The following is a 21,403-nucleotide window of genomic DNA, read 5'->3' as shown; positions in this document are numbered from 1 at the left end:
AACGTGTGAGTCCTTAGACCGCCACCCCAAACACGCCCATCAAGGACTAACGGACGCACAGGAAGCAGCCCGTCCTGGCTACCGCCGAGCGGCCGCGCCGGCTGCATACCTTTTGCCAGGGGTTGTGCTGGATGTCGAGGGTGAGGAGGCTGGTGGTGTGCTTGCACAGCACGTTGATCTCATCGCCCGTCTTCTTCAGCTGGTTCCAGCTCAGGTCCAAGTGCTTCAGTTTCATCAGGCCCCTGAACCCCTCGAGCGTTATCACGTGGTTGTGACTGGCGTCCAAATACTCAAGGTTGTACTGCGGCACAGACAAACAGGAGCGAGGCTGACTCAGGGTTTGTGCTTACCGAGTGCTCCTCTCCGCTTCTTGAAACACGTCACACATTATTATTCCTATTTTTAACACTCTCAGAAAACCTACGCCAGAGTCACGCTGCCGAAGCGGTGGCAACACACTGGGGTAGCCTCCAGTCATTCTCAGTTCAGCCTTTACTCATGTAGCGTGAAAGACCCCCAGCGCGGACTATGAATTTGGGAGAAGACAGGGGCTGTGGATGAGTTAGTTACTCAGTTCGTCTGCGGCTTGACAGCGAGGGAATCAACATCTCTGTCACACCCACACACACACAAAGCAAATCCTCCTTAGAGACGAGCATAGGTTCCCCGACCCCTCTGAACACAGAGCCGCCGGGTCTTGTTTGCAAGAGGGCAGGCAGACAGCGACTTGCAAGCTAACTTTGTTGGCCACAACAAAACAAAACAAAACAAAACAAAACAAAACAAAACAAAACAAAACCTCATATTCTTTACACCCAGGCATCTGGTTATATTGTTGAAATGGCTTCACTTATAGAGTACATCCTAAGAGCCAATTTTAATTTTATTCTGTAATTTTCTATTTCAGAGATGCAATTTTCTAAAGCTGGGCCTCATGGTCTAGGCCCATGATTTTGCTTCTTGGGTGGCAAGGCAGGAGGATAGGAAGTTCAAGGCCCCGGCGCTCTGCAGAGGACACTCAGGGCTAACAGAGGAAATTTGCTGAGAACCTGTCTGAAATAAGAAGTGAAAAGGAGGGTCCAAGGTGGAGTGTTTACTTAGTATGTGAAAGGCCCTGAGCTCAACCCCGAACACTATATTAAAAAAATGTGAACGGCTTTAAACAAGTTTTCAATAATAAAATTAACATATCATCTATTGAATGTTTGGAAATTTAATAAATAAATAAATAACTGGAAAGCATTTGTAAATCTGTTGCTAGAAAGAACTGAAATTTTTTTATTTGCATGTATATACTTTACTATCATTTTGTATGTATTTAAGATTTTCACATATCATTTTGTATTATCCAAAATAAATTTTCATAACTGCATGTCATAATATTTAGAGCATTGCTATTTCTAATTGTCTTAAGCATTACACTAGGATGTTTTACATTTCTAATGCTATTTCTAATTGTCTTGAGCATTACACTAGGATGTTTTACATTTCTAATTGTTGTCAACAGTGCAACAGACAGCATCTATGCTGCGACTTCTTAGAACTGAAAATTTTCCAGATGAACAATGGGGAATGATACAGGATACACAGGAAATTCTTTAAAAGGGACTTAAAAGGTATACGATAAAGATGGGATTTCTATACGGTGATAACATGCTTCCTATTTTCCTAGACTGTTTGTACACTGCCTCTGAAATAATGATAGATTATTAGAAATAAAATAACTGATTGCCAACAATAAAAATGGACCTTTCCTAAAATGGTAGAGTCAAATGATGGTAGTAGGAACTATACCTCAGTGACAGCGCCACTTGGGAAAAGGGCAGTGAGAGGTCTAGGGGACAGGTAGGGGGAGCAGCACAGTGGGGCTTTGGCCCTAGATGGCAAACACCCCTCTTTTCTGTGAGGGCTCCTTAAGAGGGCTCTAACCCTTACATTTGCATTGTTTACTTTCATACATCTTGATTTCATCTCACTGTAAACAATAAGGCCTTCTAATTAACACAGTGACCCCTCAGAGCACGCGTTAGGGTCCCTAGAACACATGCATCTCATAACTGAGCAGCTCTCTTTTTTGACCAGCACTTTTCCCTCCTCTGGGTCCAGGCTGTCTCCCTACTTCTGTGTGTTTGGGTTCGCATTTACACGTCAGGAGCTCTTACCAAATGGTACACGTCATCTAGGCAAGTAAACTCGTTAAAGCTGATGTTCAGCTTCCGGAGCCCAGTCAACTGGGAAAGCTCCCTCAGTCTACTCAAGCTGTTCCCATGCAGATTCAGATTCTGGAAGCAAAACAAAAGGTGAATTGAAAAATAAAATACGTTACTTCGTGTGACACAGTCTAGGTGTCACTGTCTAACATATTCAGGATAACTATCAATGCTTTTTGGCCTTTTGGCTAAGATCAAATGTAGAATAAATAAAGCATCTACAACAATGCAAACATGAGACCATGGTTGTTTTGAATAAACTTCAGAGAATGCTTAGTAGATATGCTATGTGATACTGGCGCTGTCGCTTTAGGATTTTCTTCTTGAACAATGAATCTACAGACGTGTCATGGCAGTCATGTAATTAAGTTCAAAGACCGAAGACATTTCTGCATCTTTATCTGTGTTTTAGCACCCATGGTACCTTCAGTGGGATAGTGCTATGTAGGGAAAGAAAAACCTGGTTTCTGAAGGTACATCCACCTACTACTCCTGGAAGTTCAAGCAGCGACCCAGTGTCTCTGGCTTGTGTGTGCGTGCACACACACACACACACACACACACACACACACACACACATTTTGAACTAGTAACTAAAGAGCATCTAGTGTGTACCTCACACTGTGTTGTGTATTGGTGGAGTTGATGGCAGTCCATGGAGTTCTTATGGGTAATTTAAGAAGAAGCCATATCCATCCTTTCCTAAGATACCTCTGTGTCTACTGTAGGAACGCTACAATGAGTTAGGAACACTAACATATTGAGGAGCTTACGTAGGATTGTCTGAGGGGGGACTGGTCAGGTGGTCAGATGTGCATCTTGAGAAGATTAAACCAGGCTGAGTGGAGCGGGCATGAGGTCTGGGCTTTGTTGCCCTCTGGGTTACCTATCCATACTCTTAGTTATTTCCATGGCACACACGTGGCAGCCAGAGGAAGACTGTGCTTCCTCTGGCTCTGTTCTTCCACACATGGGTCTGGGAGATCGAGCAAGAGTCATCAGGCTCGGTGGCAAGCGCCTGGCTGGCTGAGCCACCTCTCCCGCCCTGAATTCTATTTAGTTACATGTTGATTAGCAAATTAGAATGTGAGTTTCTGGAGTTTCAGAACTGTCCCGGTAGGTAAAGGAGCCCTGGTTAGGAGGCTATGACAGTAGTGTAGGTCAGAGATTATGGCAGTTTGGAAATTGTGGCAGCAGCACATCCGATCTGGCAAGTCTTAAAGTCAGAGATGCAGGTAGGTTACTATCTCAAGTAGAGCTGACTCTTGTACATTATATCACTCTAAGCAGGGTATAATATGTCACTCAAACGAGTAATTCAAATTCTGTTGATATGTTGATAAAAATAAAACCCATAGACCTGATTATTAATACTAGAAATGGACTTGGAGCTTTTTGCTTTCACCTTAATCATTTAAAGAGAAATTAATGATCATTCAGAATAAAATTGCTTGCTTACTGGAAAGCCACTTCAAACTAAAATCTGTACACCTAAAGAAACTAACCAAGAGGGAAGACTCTGACTAAAATGCTCAATCCCCATCCCGAAAGGCAAAGAGGATGGACATCAGAAGAAGAAGAAAACAGGAAACAAGTTAGGAACCTGCCACAGAGGGCCTCTGAAAGGCTCTGCCCTGTAGACTATCAAAGCAGACGCTGAGACTTATGGCCAACTGTCGGGCAGAGTGCAGGGAATCTTATGAAAGAAGTGGGAAATAGTAAGATCTGGAGAGGACAGGAACTCCACAAGGAGAGCAACAGAACCAAAATATTTGAACACAGGGGTTTTTCCAGAGACTCATACTCCAACTAAGGACCATGCATGGAGATAACCTCAAGTGACTATTGAACACCCAACACATGGCTAGACTGAATTAAGACAGGACATCAGTAGACAGTACACTCTAAAATTAAGACTTATGCTAATATGTCTTCTTAATTATCTTAATGATTGAATGTTGAAATATTTTACATGTTTGGGTTAAGTAAAGTGTATCATTAAAATGAGTTTTGCCTTAACAAAGCTGTGAAAAAGTGATTGGAAGACTCAGAATTACAGATGTGGTCCTCACCTGGTTCTCACTGGAGAACACTGGTCTAGGCTACCTACAAAGAGGGGACTGGGTGCTTTTCAATCAAGTTATATGATTCTTGGCAACAGCAGGCAGTAACTTTAGACTCCACATACTAGATTCAAATTTCAAGTTCAAGTTTCCTCCTTTCAGTTTTATTCCCACAATACTCACCACAATATGGCTGTAAATATTAGTCTTAGCAAGGGAAATGATAGTCTTATCATCCAAACTAATGAGTTTTGAGCGAGGCTTAATCCTGGGCTCCATCTTCAGAACTTCTTCATCAAATTTCAAATCCTGGGAGAGCACTGATCCTTCAGAATATTTTTTGCCTTCTTCTAGAATAACGTTGTTTAAGGTAGAAAATAAAGAGTGAACTTTGACCTAAAAAATAATTCAAATTCAAATAAAAAAATTCAGTTACTTGTTATTTTGAAATTTGTTATTTTGAAAGCCAAATAGGCTATATAGAAAAGAATTGACTTTGGCAGTTATAAAACTATATCTAGAATAATAAAAACAACTTTATTAAGTATATATTCAGATTGTGAGCTATGCATGAATGAGCCCATTCTCACCCATAAAGATTTTTCAAAACTGGCAAGAAATATATTTAAAATATTTTAGGACATAGAACAGAGACAAGGGTCTAGAAAGTATCAGACATAAAGCAGAAGGGACTGAGGTGGCATGTAAGAGTGGAAATGTGACTTCTACAAAAACAAACAAACAAACAAACACATATGCAGGTGGTAACATTTAAGACCAGATTCAAAGAAGTCTGATGTTTGGAGTAAATAGATAAAAGCAGAAGCCTACTCTCTGCAGTTACCAGGTGAAAAGTAACTATAGCAGGAACTGTAAATGAATGAGCAAGTACAAAAGGAACTGACCCTAGAAGAAAACAAAATAATTAACCAGAGGAAAAAAAATTTAATCTAGGAGAATGCGGAATCTACAATAAAATATAAGACACTATAGAAAAGAATAGAATAAATACTATAATAAATATAAAAACTACTAAAATAAAAATATTTAATAAATACTAAGAAGCCAAATGAATGTAACCGCAGATTAAATTATCATCCTGATCCTGGGACCCAGTATATTTCTGGAAGAAATATTCAAGAGCAAACAATTAAGAGATGCAATATAAGAAAAAAAAGAAAGAAATTTCCACAACCTTTAAACATCAGACCCCCCAACCCCAGTGTGGATTTCAAAAGACTTAATGGAGAGCTGAAAAGAGTAATGGAAGGAACTAAGAGAAGAAAACTTCCCAGAAGGGAAGATAAACTAAACCATCAGATTTAAAGAGCTCAGGATGGTGAACAGTAAGCATGATGTCTGGCTGTCATCACTAAACTGTCTGGACTGCCCTCCTGTTGGCTTCTTTGTTATATCTGAGCTTCTGTGCACCCAACTGGCAGAATCCCATTATGAGAATGGTAAAAAAAAAAAAAAAAAAAAAAAAAAAAAAGAAAAGAAAAGAAAAGAAAAAAAAAGCTCAGGATTATGCTTTATACAAAAATATTAAAGAACTGTATGTAGAGGAAAGTATGAGGTCATACTCGAATAAATGAAGTGAGACATTATGATTCTAGACAAGAAATAGTTCACTGGGTAAGAAAGAGCACTTGCTTTGCTCAGGAACCCGAGTTAAAATCCCCAGCACACTGTAAAAAAGCTGAGCGTGGCTATGTATGCCTGTAATGCCAGCACTGGGAGGCTGGGACAGGGGTACCCGGGAGCTAGCTCAAACGGTGAGTGAGTTTCTGGCTCAGGGAGAGATCCTGTCTCAAAGCAATAAGGCGGATTTAATAGAAGAAGACACCTGATGATGTCCTGTGCTGGCTTCACACTCCCGTGCACAAACTAGCCATGCATATCACACACACACACACCCCGAACCCACAAACAATTCACCCTAAATGAAGTTTCAGATGCAATAACATTTCAATCAAACCTTAGTGGGAATTTTAAAACAGAACTGATAAACTGATCATAGAGTTTGAGAAAAATCACTCAAGAATTTCTTTAAAGGCTTTTAATTAGAAACTGATGAGCAGATTCTAATTTTTTTTTTTAGGAATAAAAATGTTCAAGAATAGATGAGGAAAGTTTTTTTAAAGATGGGGCAAGAGAATTTATCCTATCATATATTAAGACACATTATTAAGATTGTATTTAAGCAAAACAAATGTGGTCAGAGCCCAAAGCTAGACAAATCACTCAGTGGAACACACTAGGGATTTATACATCGATTCCTTAAATGTTAAAATAATTTTAAGAAGAAAGATAGTATTTCAAAACACAGCAAAAAGGATGAGTAAATAGTATCCATTCATATTTAATAAAACAAATGGATTAATCCCCAATTCACATAATGTAATTTAAAAATCTGAAAGTTTCAAAATAAGCTAAATAAGTATTGAAAAAAAACAATATTTATTATAAGACTTTTGAAAAGAGATGTAGAATTCAGAATCCACACTGGAAAAGATTGAGAGAGATGAAATGTATCAGTTACACATTAAAATGGTAACTTTTGTTACAATTAAAATTAAAAGAAAATAATTGCACTATAAAATAAAGTATTAAGATCCATAATACATAATTTTAAAAACCAGCATGAAAAAAAGTTTTACAGAAGTAATCCAAGAATATAACTGTAACTTATAATGTTGTAATTCTAAGCATATGAAATTTGGAATATTTTGCATTTTGCTTAAGGGAATGGAAAAAAAATTGGTAAGTGTACCATGCTGGCAAGGAAAGGTAACACACACACACACACACACACACACACACACACACAGCATTTAAATAAACAAGGCCTACCACTCTCTGCTGGAAACACGTAAAATGGCCAAACCTTTGTGAAAGAAATGGGGCAATGCCAAAATGAAAAATGCATTTATCTGTGGACTTTCTAGTTTTCTCTATAGCTCTCTCTTGCATAGGAACATTTATAGTCATATAGACACCTTTATAATAATGTTCACTCAGATAGTATTTTAAATCGTTAAAACTACGTACAACCTGTAATTGTTACCAGCACAGGAGAACTTAGTTTTTCCGAATAGTATACAGCCACAGAAAGCAGAAATTATACATCTCTGTGCAGCGAAACAAAATATGTTCACGATATAGCGTGAAAAGCAGGACTTGGAGCTTGATTCTACTAGCTAAGGCTGTGTGTGGTTGTCATTTGTGTCACTAGGAAAGGATTGAAAACAAACCCACAAAACTCTTAGGTGGGCGCATTGGTAAAAGTCAGGGGCGGGAGGTTAAGATGGTGGTAGCTTTCCAGGTTCATTCTAGAGGCATCCGTAGGCTTTGACTCTTTCCCAGGGAGACGACAGCTGTATAATCTTATGAGGTGCCCACATAATAAATGCATTCAGATGCCACGATGCCATGCTTTGAAAGTTCATTCCTTCACAGAACAGCCATTGTACATGCACACACATGCGCATACAGTACCAATAAGCCTATATAACACAAGCTGGACATGACATTACTGGATTTCAAGTTATTCCACTCCAAGTTAAGACATTCGTTATTTTTAAGAGTTGTAAAGCAATGCATACCATTGTGGTATACTCAAATTCAACAATGTACTCTGGCAAAACAAGGTCATGGTCAAAGACAAACCACTTGTACTGCCGAAAGCTGCAATCGCAATTTCTTTGTCCTATCATAGAATCTAGAGTAAACAAACAAACAAAATCAAACAAGACAAAAACACAAAATACAGTAAACCTTTTTACTCCAACATAGATGAAGTAACCGCAAACCCTTACTAACACCTTCCCACAACCAAAGAAAGCCTCCTGTGCCCTGACCCGGATGTCAGGACAGTCACAGCCCCTGTCCCTGCAGAGCAGGCTTGACTCTTAGGCTCACCGTTTTCCTCTTCTCTTTTCATTTTACCAGTGAATAAATCGCCGTAGAGTCTGGATAGATTGAGTGCTCTAAGAGCTTTAATAAGGTTTTTTTTTTTTAATCATTTGAAAACCAATACATTGATACATTTGTAAGTATACACTCGCACACACACACACATGAAACCCTCCATTCCCATGGCTTTTGCAGAGCAGAAGGTGGGTTTTTCTTTTTTTTAAGAAAAATGTCTGTAGTGAAATGTCTGTGGTAACTGTAACTTTATATTGAACTAATTTAACATGTACAGATTTTTCTTGTCACTGTTTCCTGAAACAATAAATACATCTATCATTTTGAGCATTTCATTGTTAGTACATTAGGTCTTAAAGCAATATGGAGATGGTGTCATGTACCCAGAAAGACGTGTAGATGCCATGCAGATGCCATGCTATTTAATATAAAGGACTTGGGAATCCAGGAAGTTTGATATCTATAGGTGTATGTGTGTGTGTGTGTGTGTGTGTGTATGTGTGTGTACTCTAAAAACAATTCCCCACAGATACTGAGAGTTAAGTGTGTGGGTTAGTATACACAAACACACCCCTCCCATAAATAATAGTTAACTGGTGAAATAAAGTACGTACATAATACCATTGATATGAATAACAGAGAAATCATTAACATTCAGAAGTAGCTTTTCATAGAGAAGCTTATAGGTCTGGTTAGGTGGAGGTTAGACCATTAGCTGTAAGTGATAAACTGTTGTCGTGGGTGGGGATGTTTTGCATTGAGGGTAAGAAATGGCACATTTTCTTCCCAGCAGACATACTTAGGACGTGCCTCTGAGGAATGAACACAGAGTTGACCAGGGGATAGTTGGCTTTACTGATGGGCTCCTCGTCACGAGCCTGGACACTCTGGCCAAGAAAAACCTTTGCAATGATGATGGTGCCTAAATATGAAACAAACAAACAAACAAAAAACAGATGATTTTAACAAATACGGTCTTAACAGATTTCTAACATAATGTTTATTACCCTCAGTGCTCTGTAAAGGCAGAGGCCATGGCTCTCTTGCTTGCTACTGTATAGAGCTCAACACATAACGTGATTCAAAATAAGAGGTAGGACATATCTGTTGAATAGATTTACTGGTCCTAAAAGAAATACTGTAATCCAAGTGAACAAATTATAAGGGCTGGGCATGCTGGCTCACACTTAGAATCCAGGCACGTAGGTGGCAGAAGCAGGATCCTTACAACTTTTAGGCCAGACTTCCACTACATACTGAGCTGTAGCTACGTACAGACTACTGGAATACTGGATAGAAAAGAACCCCCATAAACAAACAAATAAAACTATAAAGAGACTAGGAATGAACACAGTAATTTAGTAATGCCTCTGGTGTGTGTGTGTGAGTGTGTGCATTCATGTGTGTGTGTGTTCATGTGTGTGTGTGTGTGTGTGTGTGTGTGTGTGTGTTCTCTTCCATCATGTAGGTCCCAGGGACTGAACTCAGGTACCTGCTGAGACATGCTGGCATCTCCTCCACCTGAGATCTAACAGGTACTAAATAGATATCTACTGAATGGAAGGACATTTCTTTGCTCACAGATTCTTGAGAGCCTTATCATCTGCTGACTCCTGAAGATTCCAATGAGTCAGAAAAGCTGAAAAAAAACCTCTAATCATCACATATAACTAATGATTATTTTTCAGTATTTTGTTTTTATTTATGTATGTGTACGTGTGCCTGAGTGCGGGTTTGTGCACATGAGATCAGTGCCTGTGGGGTCCGGGAGAGGGTGTTGGAACCCCTAAAACTGGAGTTTCGAGGTGGTCATGAACTGCCCATGTGGAGGCTGGCACCGCATGCTGGTCCTCAGGACGGGCAGCAGGGCTTCCCCTACTAAGCTGTCTCTCCAGTCCCGATTCTCTGCTTACTTCCACTATACACAAGATACGGAATGACAATCAGGCAAACCTATTTTAGGAAGCAGATTTCAGAATATAGTAAATATGAGGTTTTGTAATAATGGCAATGGAAAGGACCAGTTTAAAAAGCATGAGGCTGATTTTTTGTTTGTTTGTTTTTTCCCCCCGGCTTAGCTCGGTTTCTGATGGTGTTTAACTGCACGAAGGTTGCAAGCGACGCATAGCTTACACTTGCCATGAACCACCCCAGCAGAAGTGTGGTCTGGATCCCGCAACGCTATTCTGGAAGAAGCGGTAGTGCTTGAGTGCTGCTAGGCCAGGCCTTCAGCCCGAGGCTTTGGGCATGCCAGGCACGCCTTCTCCTACCACAGCAGGTGTTCCTGGCTGAGGACAAACCCAAGTTCTGCCTGCCCAGTGCTCGGTAAGTTGATAAGGTAATTGAATAGGCACCCTAATCCGCAGCCTGATTATCCTCTTCATTGTATGCATTCGTACTTCATGCTTATACTTATTGTAGTAACTGTGACTTTATATTTAACTAATTTAACTGTGTGGTTATTGGCATTTTTAGGCACTATGTAGGAGAAACTCGCTTACACAAACCAAACAGTGCCCAACACTCAATAAGCATTTAATCAGTACACGAGGAACTGAGGAATGAAGAGTGGATGGGGAGGGAAGAGCAGGCAAGATGAGCTGGCCATTTCCCCCGGCCTGTAAGTGTACTGTTCCATGGGTGTCTTACAGGTTGGTTCTTGTACTTACACTGACACCCCTAAGCTGGAAGGATGGTATTTAGCTGCTGGATACATTAACGCGCAGCTTGCCTTCTGTAGGACAGGGTCTAACCCTCAGGCTTCCCAGCTTGTATCCTGCTGACAGTTCAAACAGGTTTCCTTCCCACCTTCCATCGTGATGGCTCAGAACAAATACATCCAACCTCCCTGGCTGCTCGAACGGATTATTTCACACACAAGCCAGTTCTTTTCTCTTTCTCGTGAAGTGTGTGTGAAAATATACACGTGCATACTTCTGGGTTTATTCTTAGGACACAACATGACATGAGCAAAAGCGGACTCTGAAAGGCACGTGTTAAGTTGGATGAAATATCTTGAGCAACAAGGGCTCTCTCGGTCCTAAGGCTGATCTACCCTACACAAGGAGAATTAGCTGAGCGTGCAGCTGAACCTAGAAACGTGTCACTATATTGGTGAGAACCTCACACGACAGTTTGGACAGAAGCTCTTTGATGGATAAGACCAAGAACGGAAATGATCTGGAAGAGGCGGAGGGATTGAGGGACTTGCAACTGGAGAAGCGCCGACCGTCCGTCCGCGTTACCGTGTCTGAAGAGGTCACAGTCAAGCGGGCTCTTCATCTCATCCTTACATTTCTGCCTGAGGAACTCGATTCGGGGGCACTCACACATGCTCAGACTGTTGACGAGGGCAACGGCTTCTTTCCTGAAAGGGGGCTGCAAAGCGGAAGAACAATGACGTGAGGACAGCAGCCCTGCTTCAGCGCAGACAGCCTGTTATTTTATGCTCCGGTGTCTGCCGAGGAGATAGCCTCCGGGGGCAGCTTCATGATGCAACGTCATTTACGTATTCAAAACTCGGAGGCAAATAGGTCTTTACAAGAAAGTGATAAGGAACAAAATGTGTTCCCAGAAAGCCATCCCAGGTCAAGACTTGTGGGAAAATCTTGTTAAATCCGAAAGGAAGGCCCTGTGGGGGTGTGGTATTACGCGGGTAAAGGATCTGTTTATTGTGGTGTGCCCCATACGGTCCACGTCACTTTCCGGAAACCAAACATTTCCAGTTGTGCATGGACATCTCGGCTTTGGTTGTGGCTAACTTCTCTTCTTCCATGTTGTATCAGTAACATACAAAGGGCAAACAGAATCATCATTCTGAGCAAGGAAACTAGAGCTATGAGAGCGTCTATGTGCAGCCAAGGATGGGAGTAGAAAGTGGCAAAGTCACGAGCTGAACTCAGATCTGTTTGTCCTTGTCACAACCTCAGAGTTTTAAACTTATCATTCGTTTTCAATTGGCAGCCAAATTATTTAGGATTATGTATATATATGTATATAATATATCATGTATGTGTGTATACATATATAACATATATGTATACAATATATGTACATATAAATGTATATATGCATAATATATGTATATATGCACAATATATGTATATATCCTATATACATATATAACATATATGTATATGTACATAATATATAATATACATAATATATACATATAATGTACATGTGTATATATCCCATATATATGGAATATGTATACATTCAGAATTATTTCCTTTTGAAACTAATTGAAACTCAAAGTTTCCCAAAGAAGTTCTTAAAAAACAAAACAAAATGTGCTTCCTGTGACTACAAATTGCACCCTTCAGCAAGTAACCTTTCTACCCCTCAGAGAGCATCCCTCACTCAGTTACAGCCTCTGTGGGTGACATTGTGAAGCTTCCCTGGCCCTCAGGGGACAGAGGAGCAGATATACTAAGGTGCAGACGTGGGGGTTGGTTATGGCCACCATCCACTCATTCCCCAGATTTTATTCAGAATCTAGTCCATAGCTATAGTCCCTACCATTATGCACTAGCAGAGAGAGGTTTACAAGCGACTGCACTTCAGCATAATGAGAGTTCTGTGAAAACAATTCTCAAGTGACTGCTACTTAATGAAGCCAGCGCTTAACAGTTTGGAGTGATTAGCCAGTGTTTTCCACTCTCTCTCTTTAACCCACAGCATAGGGAAAGAGCTCATTGCCAAAATCTTACATTAACTTGACCTGAAATATAATATAAAAAGTATGTTTTTCATTCCCCACCTCCCCCGGGCCCTGGTGATCTCTGCTCATTATTCCACCCCTGGCTTCGCAAATTCTATTAAGTACTCACACAATATTTTACCCTTGCCTTGTTTCACTTAACGTGGTGATTTCATGGTTATTCCGTGCTATGTGGAATCATATGGCAGAATTTCATCTCCCTTTGTAGCTCTCTTTAATGAGCTACTATAAATTAATGGTAGTAAAATTTTTAATCTAACCTTTCATCTATTGATTGATGTGCATTCGGGCTATTTCTACTCCTTGGATGTTTAATAGTGATGTATGAATACTACCACGTGAACACCCAAGAACATTTCAAGACATTATTTAGCTAGGTCCTATTGCAAAATGCATGTCACTATCAGTTTCATTTTACAGGGTACAAAGAAACGGGCACAGGGGTGGGGATGCAGCTCCGTTGCCCTGGGTTTGATCCCCAGCACTGTATGAGCTACGTTGGTGGTGCATGCATTTTACTCCAGCACGTGGGAAGCGGACGTGGAAGTCAGGGGTTCAAAGTCACCGTGGCTACGCAGAGAAAAAAGAAGCAGGCAGAAGACAGGGGAAGCGAAACACCAGGGTTTAAACAGAGCAGTCCTCTCATTAGTGATGGTCACAGCGTGAACTGGATTGTGTAGCGGTGGGCTACAGCCCCCTCATCAGGAGGGTGGAGAAAGTGGGCTAGCTGTGTTGGCCCTCAGGGGCCCAGTGGTGAAGCAGCATCGGTGGAAAGGTGAGGACAGAGAAGAAGAAAGGGAAGAAAAAAAAAAACTGTGGCAGAAAAAGGAAAAAGAAAGCTGGGTGACAGCTAGAAAGCACAGCTGAAGCGAGCGAGTGGAGTATTTGCAACAGGTGGAGTTTGCTCTAGGTTTAGAGTGAATTAAAGAAGGGGATTTCAAAGTCACCAATAGAAGCAGGGCTCCAAGAGGAATAGGGTCCAGTCAGGCAAACAGCATGGTGGACTTCCTATACTCTTCTTTTTGTGTCTAAGATTCCTTCCGTCTACCATGTCACCAAGCTCCCAGTGAAACAGGAGCAGAAGTTCGCCCTAAACACGGATGCAGGGATGGGGCGGGTGGGGGTGGGGTGGGGTGGGAGATGCGCTGGACTGGAGGCAGACCTTACGTTCTAGCAGGGCGGGGTACGCTACCTTGTTGGCTTCACACTCTCTGAATCCCCTTTCAAGTATCTGTAGCAGATGCTTTTTCTTTAGCGTCATTTCAGGATCAAAAACATAGAAAAGGCACTCAAGCATCTTTCGATAGGTCCTTGGGAATAACGGAGACAGAAGAAGGGTGAGAGTTGATTTCTCGGAAGTGTGACCATTAGTAAGTGAACCGTACCCCGTGGTGAGGGTTTCCTGTTTGTGGTGGCGATTCGATTCCGGTGTCACTAAAAGCCCCAGGGCCGATACCCCACTCTCAAGAGGAACCTCAGTGTGAACAGACCGTGAAGGCATCTCAGACATGGGAGATGCAGGCCCGGGATACATTTACCAGCAGGGTGCAGTGTTAACGAAACAAAACAAAACAAAACAAAACAAAAAACAAAACAAAACAAAACAAAACAAAACAAAGGCAGGCTTCTTCCGGGCCACCCGACATAGAGCGGGAGCTTACTCCGAATCGTGTAAGTCTTCTTGATCCAAACACTTTTGGAATTTCTCTTCAAATTTCAGTCTCAGAATGCGGTTGTTAACTTTGATGACACGTTTGACCTTCACGCCCGTGATGCCGTACGCTCTGAAGTCCCAGGTGCAGAAACGTGAGAGGATGAGCTCATAGCAGGAATTAAACCTGTGTGGGGACACAACAGAACACAACAGAACCCCTCAGGGTGCTGAAGGACGCATCCGGAAAGCCATAGCTCCTACTCTGTGTTTTGTGTTTGTTTTTTTTTTTTTTTAATAGGCATGCTTCATCAGATCACAGTAACTGTATTTTGGCTCCTAACGGCATATTTAATCAATAAAAGATGCTAAAATTTGAAACACAGTAAAAATGTTTCTTTTATTATTTAGTATCTAGTTCGTCTTCTTAAAGGTTGTGTTAACTGACTAGTCCTTTATTCCAAGACTGTTTTATTGGCCTGGTGTGATCACATATTCCTGCCTACTTTTCTCTTGCCTGTGGCCTTAATAGTTTGTTTTTTTCTGGTTCCCTGAAATGATACTTAAAATTTTTTTTTTCATTTATTTTACTTAAAATTTTCTTTTTTTTAAAAATGGTGTTAAGGACTGAACACAGGACCTTCTGCATTTAGGGAAGCCCTTTGCCACTGAGCTACACCCTGGCCTCTGATAGACTTGGGGAGCTTGTATTTCTTCAGGAACCAGACTATGGTCCTCTTGTTTTCACACACCTTAGGTGATTTCACCTGGAATGTGTGTGCGAAGGCACATGTGTGTAGCATGCACTCATATGCAATTATCCATTTCTATGCAGACTTAGATGTCGTACCCAGATTTGAATAGCCAGTTGCTTTCTAAGATGCCCTTGCTAGTATGTAAAGGCACTTTTACCTTACTCTGCATCTGGCCCCAAACCTGTGGTTAAAGCTGCAGTAGTGTCTATCTCCACCCTGGCAGCTAAGCCTCCAGCAGGCTGTACCACGGCTCAAATGGATGCTGAATCAGGCCCTGGGTCGTCATCACACTAGCCCTGTCTTTGTCGGATTCATCGTTATCTCCGTGTCTATCCCGAGAACCTAGGACACACAGTAAAAGGAACAGTGTCTTTGTTCTCTCCCCTAAGGCCTGTATTCCAAAGGAAGTAGCTATACAGTATTGTATAAAGCCAGAAGCATATCAAATGATAGACGGATAAAGACTCGGAAGAGAAGCCTGGGGTGAGGCGTGCAGAGGGAGACTTCTTGAAGCCTTGGGGAAGCTCCTCCAGGAAGAGCCGTTTGAGAACCAAGAAGAGGAAGATTGTAGCTACATCGTGAAACTCACAAGGAGCCGCCGAGGACTGGCTGGCTCTCTGCTGCCCTCATCTGGCCATTCATGTGGAATTACAATCTTGTCTTAAAATTGAACGGAGCAGAGAGTAAGATGAGCTTGAAAGACAATTATCAAGAAAGCAAGTGATCCTAAGTGGGATACATTTACCCCACAGCCGTCACAGCCACAGAGGAAGCTTCCTGATGGGTGGTTTGTGAGCCCAGTAGCTCCTAGCTTACAGCACCTGGCTTTCTCACCACAAAAAGCTTGAACAGCACAGAGAGGGGCCGGTGCACACTCTAACATAAAGTAAAAAACTGAACTTGCTGAGTCTAGCTAATCCTGTAGGGGCATTGATAGTTCGGCGGTAGAGTTCCTACCTCCAAACTCTAGCTGATCCAGGAGAGTTCGGATCTGGTAAAGCAGACAGCTATAAACTGTTACAGTCACGAACCATGTCTGCTCAGAGTTCCGAGATCCCGCTAACCATCCACGTGAAGGGCTGCGGTGAGACACTGCCCCTTCCTATAAAGGGGCCATTTTCTGGGTTCACACTACCCAAGTCTCCTCTAAATAATACGTCAGAAGTTGACCTGACCAAAGGAGCTGGTGCTCCAGGCTTTGAACAGACATTCCTGTTATTCAGTGGGCATGTTACCAGAGGGCCAGGGGTCCTCAGGAATCACAGCAGTGACAGACAGGCAACCTCCTAGGTCAGTCCGTGTGTGTGTGTGTGTGTGTGTGTGTGAGAGAGAGAGAAAGATAAAGGGCGAGGACCCAAAGGCATTCATCTTTGGCAAAGGAAGCAGAACTAACAAACTCTCAGCCCCTGGTCATTCTCTCACAACAGGGGGCCACATAGATCAGCCTCACCGTTTTATCAGGGTGTGGCAGTAGTTGAGAGATGTTTAATCCTCCATCGGAGGAGAAAGATTGAAAAGAAAACTGAAAGCTTTCAGGCAAGGATATTCATTTGGCTTTCTCTTTAATAAGGTGTGTTCTGAGTAAAAGCCAGCTAGCAAGGATCATCTGAGACCACTTTGAGCCTTACAGATTGGTCGACACCTGCATTGTTGGGCAGGCTCTACGCTGGGCTCTGTGGGTCCAGGCAGGTGCCTTGGATTAAAGATCATGGATAACAACGGGTGTGTGTGATTGGATATCACAAAGTGAGCAAAAGAATGAAGTTAAGGATGGCTTCAGTATTTGTGGAGCCTGGATTAACAGGAAAATGCTGGAAACAACACCATAACATTGAAAGCTAAGCATTTTCATATTAATTTGTCTACTCCTATCAGTTTGTTTTCTCATTTCCCATATGAGGCTCAAGGGGCCGAGTGGTATGTCAAGATCACACACGCAGTTTGGATGAAAGTCCTCTCTATTCTATTATCTCAAATTCCCTTTTGAATTTGTTGTTTGCCTCACCAATTGAACACGCAAATAGAAATGTCCAACAGACAGGAAGTCATAACACAAGTCCGAGAGAGAGAGAGAGAGAGAGAGAGAGAGAGAACTCTTGAAGCTATGAATAATTTGTGAAAGTCCATTTAGAGAGAATCAAGGAAAAGAAAAGCTCATGGAAAGAACAGAGAATGGTACATCAAGTATGGCAGTGCAGAGGAAACAGAACTTCTCACTACTCCACAACCATCGCTCATTCAATGTGGTCTGAATGTGGAGCATCCATAGTAATACACACCACAGATTAAGATATTCCTTTAAAATACACGTGGCCATTTTTAAAAAACAGATGTAAAACACATTCATTTAAATGGTCAAAAGAAACTCAGCCTCATCTAGCAAAACTCACTTCATGATCCTAGAACTAGAAAATATCATCCTGAGGTAACCCAGAAACAGAAAGGAACTCATGGTATATACCCACTTATAAGTGGATATTAGTCATATAATATAGGATAAACATATTAAAGTCTATAGTACTAAAGAAGCTATGCAAGGAGGAAGACCTTAGGGAAGATGCTTAATCTTCATTCAGAAGTGCAAACAGGACAGACATTGGAAATAGGAGAAAACAGAACGGGACATGAGCCTTCCACAGAGGGCCTCTGAAAGACTCTACCTACCATGGTATTGAAGGAGATACTGATATGCATAGTCAAACTTTGGGCAGAGTGCAGGGAATCTTTTGAAGAAGGGAGAGATAAGAAGACCTAGAGGGAACAGGAACTCCACAAGGAGACCAACAGAGCCAAAAAAATCTGGGCTCAGGGGGACCTGCAGAGACTGATGAATCAACCAAGGACCATGCATGGAGAGGATCTAGACCCCTGCTCAGATATAGCCCATGGCAGCTCAGTGTCCATGTGGGTTTCCTAGTAAGGGGAACAGGGACTGTCTCTGACATTAACTCAGTGGCTGGCTCTCTGATCACCTCCCCTAGGTAAGGTGGCCTAGCTGGGCCACAAAGAAAGAGGATCCAGACAGTCCTGATGAGATCTGATAAGAAAGGGTCAGATAGAAGGGGAGGAGGACCTCCCCTATCAGTGGATTAGGGGAGGGACATGGAGGGAGAGAAGAAGGGAGGGTGAGATTGGGAGGAGATGAGGGAGAGGGCTACAGCTGGGATACAAAGTGAATAAATTATAGTAAATAATAATAATAAAGAAAAAAAACCTTTAGCATATGGCAGACTTGTGTGAAGCCATACTTCCATAAAGTGTTATAGCTAAAATCTTAATACAGATATGGGGAGCAGAAGGGAAAAGCGGGAGGGTGATGTGAGATGCGGATGTGATCAAAGTGCGCTTCATACACACATGGAAAAGTACGAAGAAACTCATTATTTTGCATTAATAGTAGACTTTACAAAAAGTGAATTTAAAGAGATCAGTTACCAAAAAGCAATGCATGTTAAAAGTTAAATTGTTGAGTGAGCACCTGCCGAATGATAGGAAAACCTCAGTTGCTAATTACGTACGGGTCCTCGAACCCAGCCTGTGGCAGCCGTTCTTACTTAAGGCACATGAAGCATCTGACTTCCCTCGAGGAGGTCACAGAGTCAATTATCCGTTGCTTTATGGTGCTTTGAAGTTATTTTTGCTTTAAATAGACTATATCTGCAGCGATGTTGAAAGCGTGTCAAGGGCAAGGGCCACATCTTTCCTGCTTTCGAGTGCCCACTTGTCGAACGCCATGTGAAACCAACCAGTTACTCGATGGGCAATACGAAGAGGAAAGATTTGCTTCTGAAAGGACAGAGCTAACGGCAACCAGCCGTTTGATGGACAAGTATCTGTAAAATAGGATGCTTAAAAAAAAAAAACTGAATATGTTTCATGAAAGATGCTGAGAAATAGTGAATAGCAATTAGAAATCTCTGGGGATTTTTTTTTTCTTTTGCTGAAGAGAGAAAAGTTATTCTAATAGACAATCTCAAGCACTTCCTATTTAAAGGGCATAGCCTTGGCCTTTAAAATATTGATGAAATGTTTAAATGTTTAAACAAAACAGCCAGAAATGAGGTGCCTGCCTATTTAAAGCTCTTTAGTTGTATTTTTTAAATTATGCATAAGAGAGCAGTCCTCAAGTGGCCAAGCAGGTGAAATGTTTCTTGTTTTGTTTTTGATTTTTAATTTTTCAAGACAGGGTTGCTCTGTGTGACAGCTTTGTCTGTCCTGGACTCACTTTGTGGACCTCAAACTCACAGAGATCGGCCTGCCTCTGCCTCCCAAGTGCTGGGATTACCGCATGAGGAATGGTTAAAGTAAGCAACTGACCTTGAAATTCTGCCAATATACATTTGATTACCTCCTTAAGACAGGTCAAGCTTATTCTTGTTACATCCAAATTAATGCTTTGTAGATACCTATTAGAAGCCGTCAAACCATCCAACTTATTATTACCAGGCTGACATAGTTATAGAAATCATATTTTATGGTTTTATTTTTAAATATTTTTTGCAGATTGTCCTGTTTCATTAAGGTTAACCAGAAATACATTATTATGTCTAATAAAAATTCTATCCAAATTTATTCTATCTAATAAAAACTCATCCAAAAGCTGGATGAGTGAATAGAGATTTCAACCTGCAGACACCTTTCAGGTTGTGCATTTGAAAAACCAAGGCCTTGTCTACATGAAAAGCATCATGAACATTTTTCATGGCCTGGTACGTAAGAGCCAAATATTGTGATTCAATGAACACGGCAATGACTGGACAAATGGATTCGCGGCAGTAAAAGAACATATTTTAAAAGGTCTCTCCCTGGGGAGGGTTCCTCCCACTTCTCCACAAAAGGACCCAAGGTGTTACTCCCTAGGGACTGGACACCTCTTCAGAAAGCAGCCATGCATCTAAGGGGAACCTCACAACCACACTTCATTTCTGAAAGTTCATGAGAATTTGGCACCGTGTTCCGGGTACGGAAGTCTCTGCCTTGCTGCTGACGTCGCACACATGCGCTCCAGGGTGAGGTTTGAGCCCATCCTGTCCCTCCACACACCCAGGTCAACATCTTGGCTCTAGGGTGACCTTCAGCTGCGCGAAAGGCTTTCTCAGTTTAAGGAAACGACTTCAAAAAATGTGAAACTCAGATTTTCTTTTCAAGGCTTTCTTTTTCTTTAGGGATTGTTTCTAATTACATCCTCTAGTTGAGAGCACACATCTGCTTGCTCATCTCACTGGCAGGAAGGCCACGGTTCTGAGGTCTGAATGGCCAGGCTCTACTTCTGTGTCTGGTGGTTCTCTCCATCTTTGCCAGCACGGGAGTTTTGCTTGATGTTGGGAGCACAAAAACACTTGCACCCACAGATCACTGGGGAACCCAGGGATGTTAAGCACAAAGGGTTGTCTTTTCAGAGGAAAGATGTCTAATCTGTTCTCCCACCTAGAAGGATAGGAACTGGAGGTGACTAAGAGTCTAGTGACCTTTGGGTTATCTGAGGGGCCAGGCCATATCAAGTTCCCACAATTAGCACCAGAGACATAGTTCATAGTATAGACAATCCTTATACTATCTGTAGCTCCAGGGTTCTTGCCCAAGCTCCCACAGACAAGGCCAGAGCTGCCTAACAGCCCAAATGACCTCTATGTCATATGTATTACGGGGAGACCACGGCATATCCTTCCCTTAGCCCTTAACCTAAAACATGCTGCCTATCTCTAGAACTCACTTTCCTGCCAGAAATGACATGTATTTTGAATTAGGTTTTTATATTAATTATGCCTTCTTGTGCATCAGGGATTGTATGACACAAGGAAACTTTTTTTTTCCACGCTGTGCTGGGTTTAAATATGCTTACAATACACAACCTGGTGTCAGACTCCAGACCCCGGATGTTTGAACAAGCTGACAACATCGAGCTGAGCTGAGCTGCACTCTTAGCTCACCCAGACCGTTTCCCTGCTGGCTGTGATCCTTGCCGGGAACCCCCACGGCCTGGAGTCAGGCTTTGTCACACCTTCTCTCACGACTCAGTGGCCGTGAGCTCACTGACCTCACTGACGGCTTAGCTCGCAAAAATGGCTCCC

At 41.9% G+C, this 21,403-nt stretch overlaps 1 protein-coding gene across 1 annotated transcript in view; it reads right to left on the bottom strand.

Moving 5' to 3' along the window:
* Lrrc9 (leucine rich repeat containing 9) overlaps positions 1-21,403 on the bottom strand; it is a 73,161-nt gene that overhangs the window by 40,099 nt on the left and 11,659 nt on the right. The window contains 8 exon segments of the mRNA XM_060387634.1: positions 110-301; positions 2,163-2,282; positions 4,457-4,669; positions 7,879-7,994; positions 9,003-9,125; positions 11,449-11,581; positions 14,119-14,236; positions 14,588-14,764. Of these exon segments, the coding sequence (XP_060243617.1) occupies positions 110-301; positions 2,163-2,282; positions 4,457-4,669; positions 7,879-7,994; positions 9,003-9,125; positions 11,449-11,581; positions 14,119-14,236; positions 14,588-14,764 (1,192 nt within the window).

Source organism: Meriones unguiculatus, chromosome 7, assembly GCF_030254825.1.
Source record: "Meriones unguiculatus strain TT.TT164.6M chromosome 7, Bangor_MerUng_6.1, whole genome shotgun sequence".
NCBI classification, from domain to species: Eukaryota; Metazoa; Chordata; class Mammalia; order Rodentia; family Muridae; genus Meriones; species Meriones unguiculatus.
This window is presented reverse-complemented; position numbering and strand designations above follow the sequence as displayed.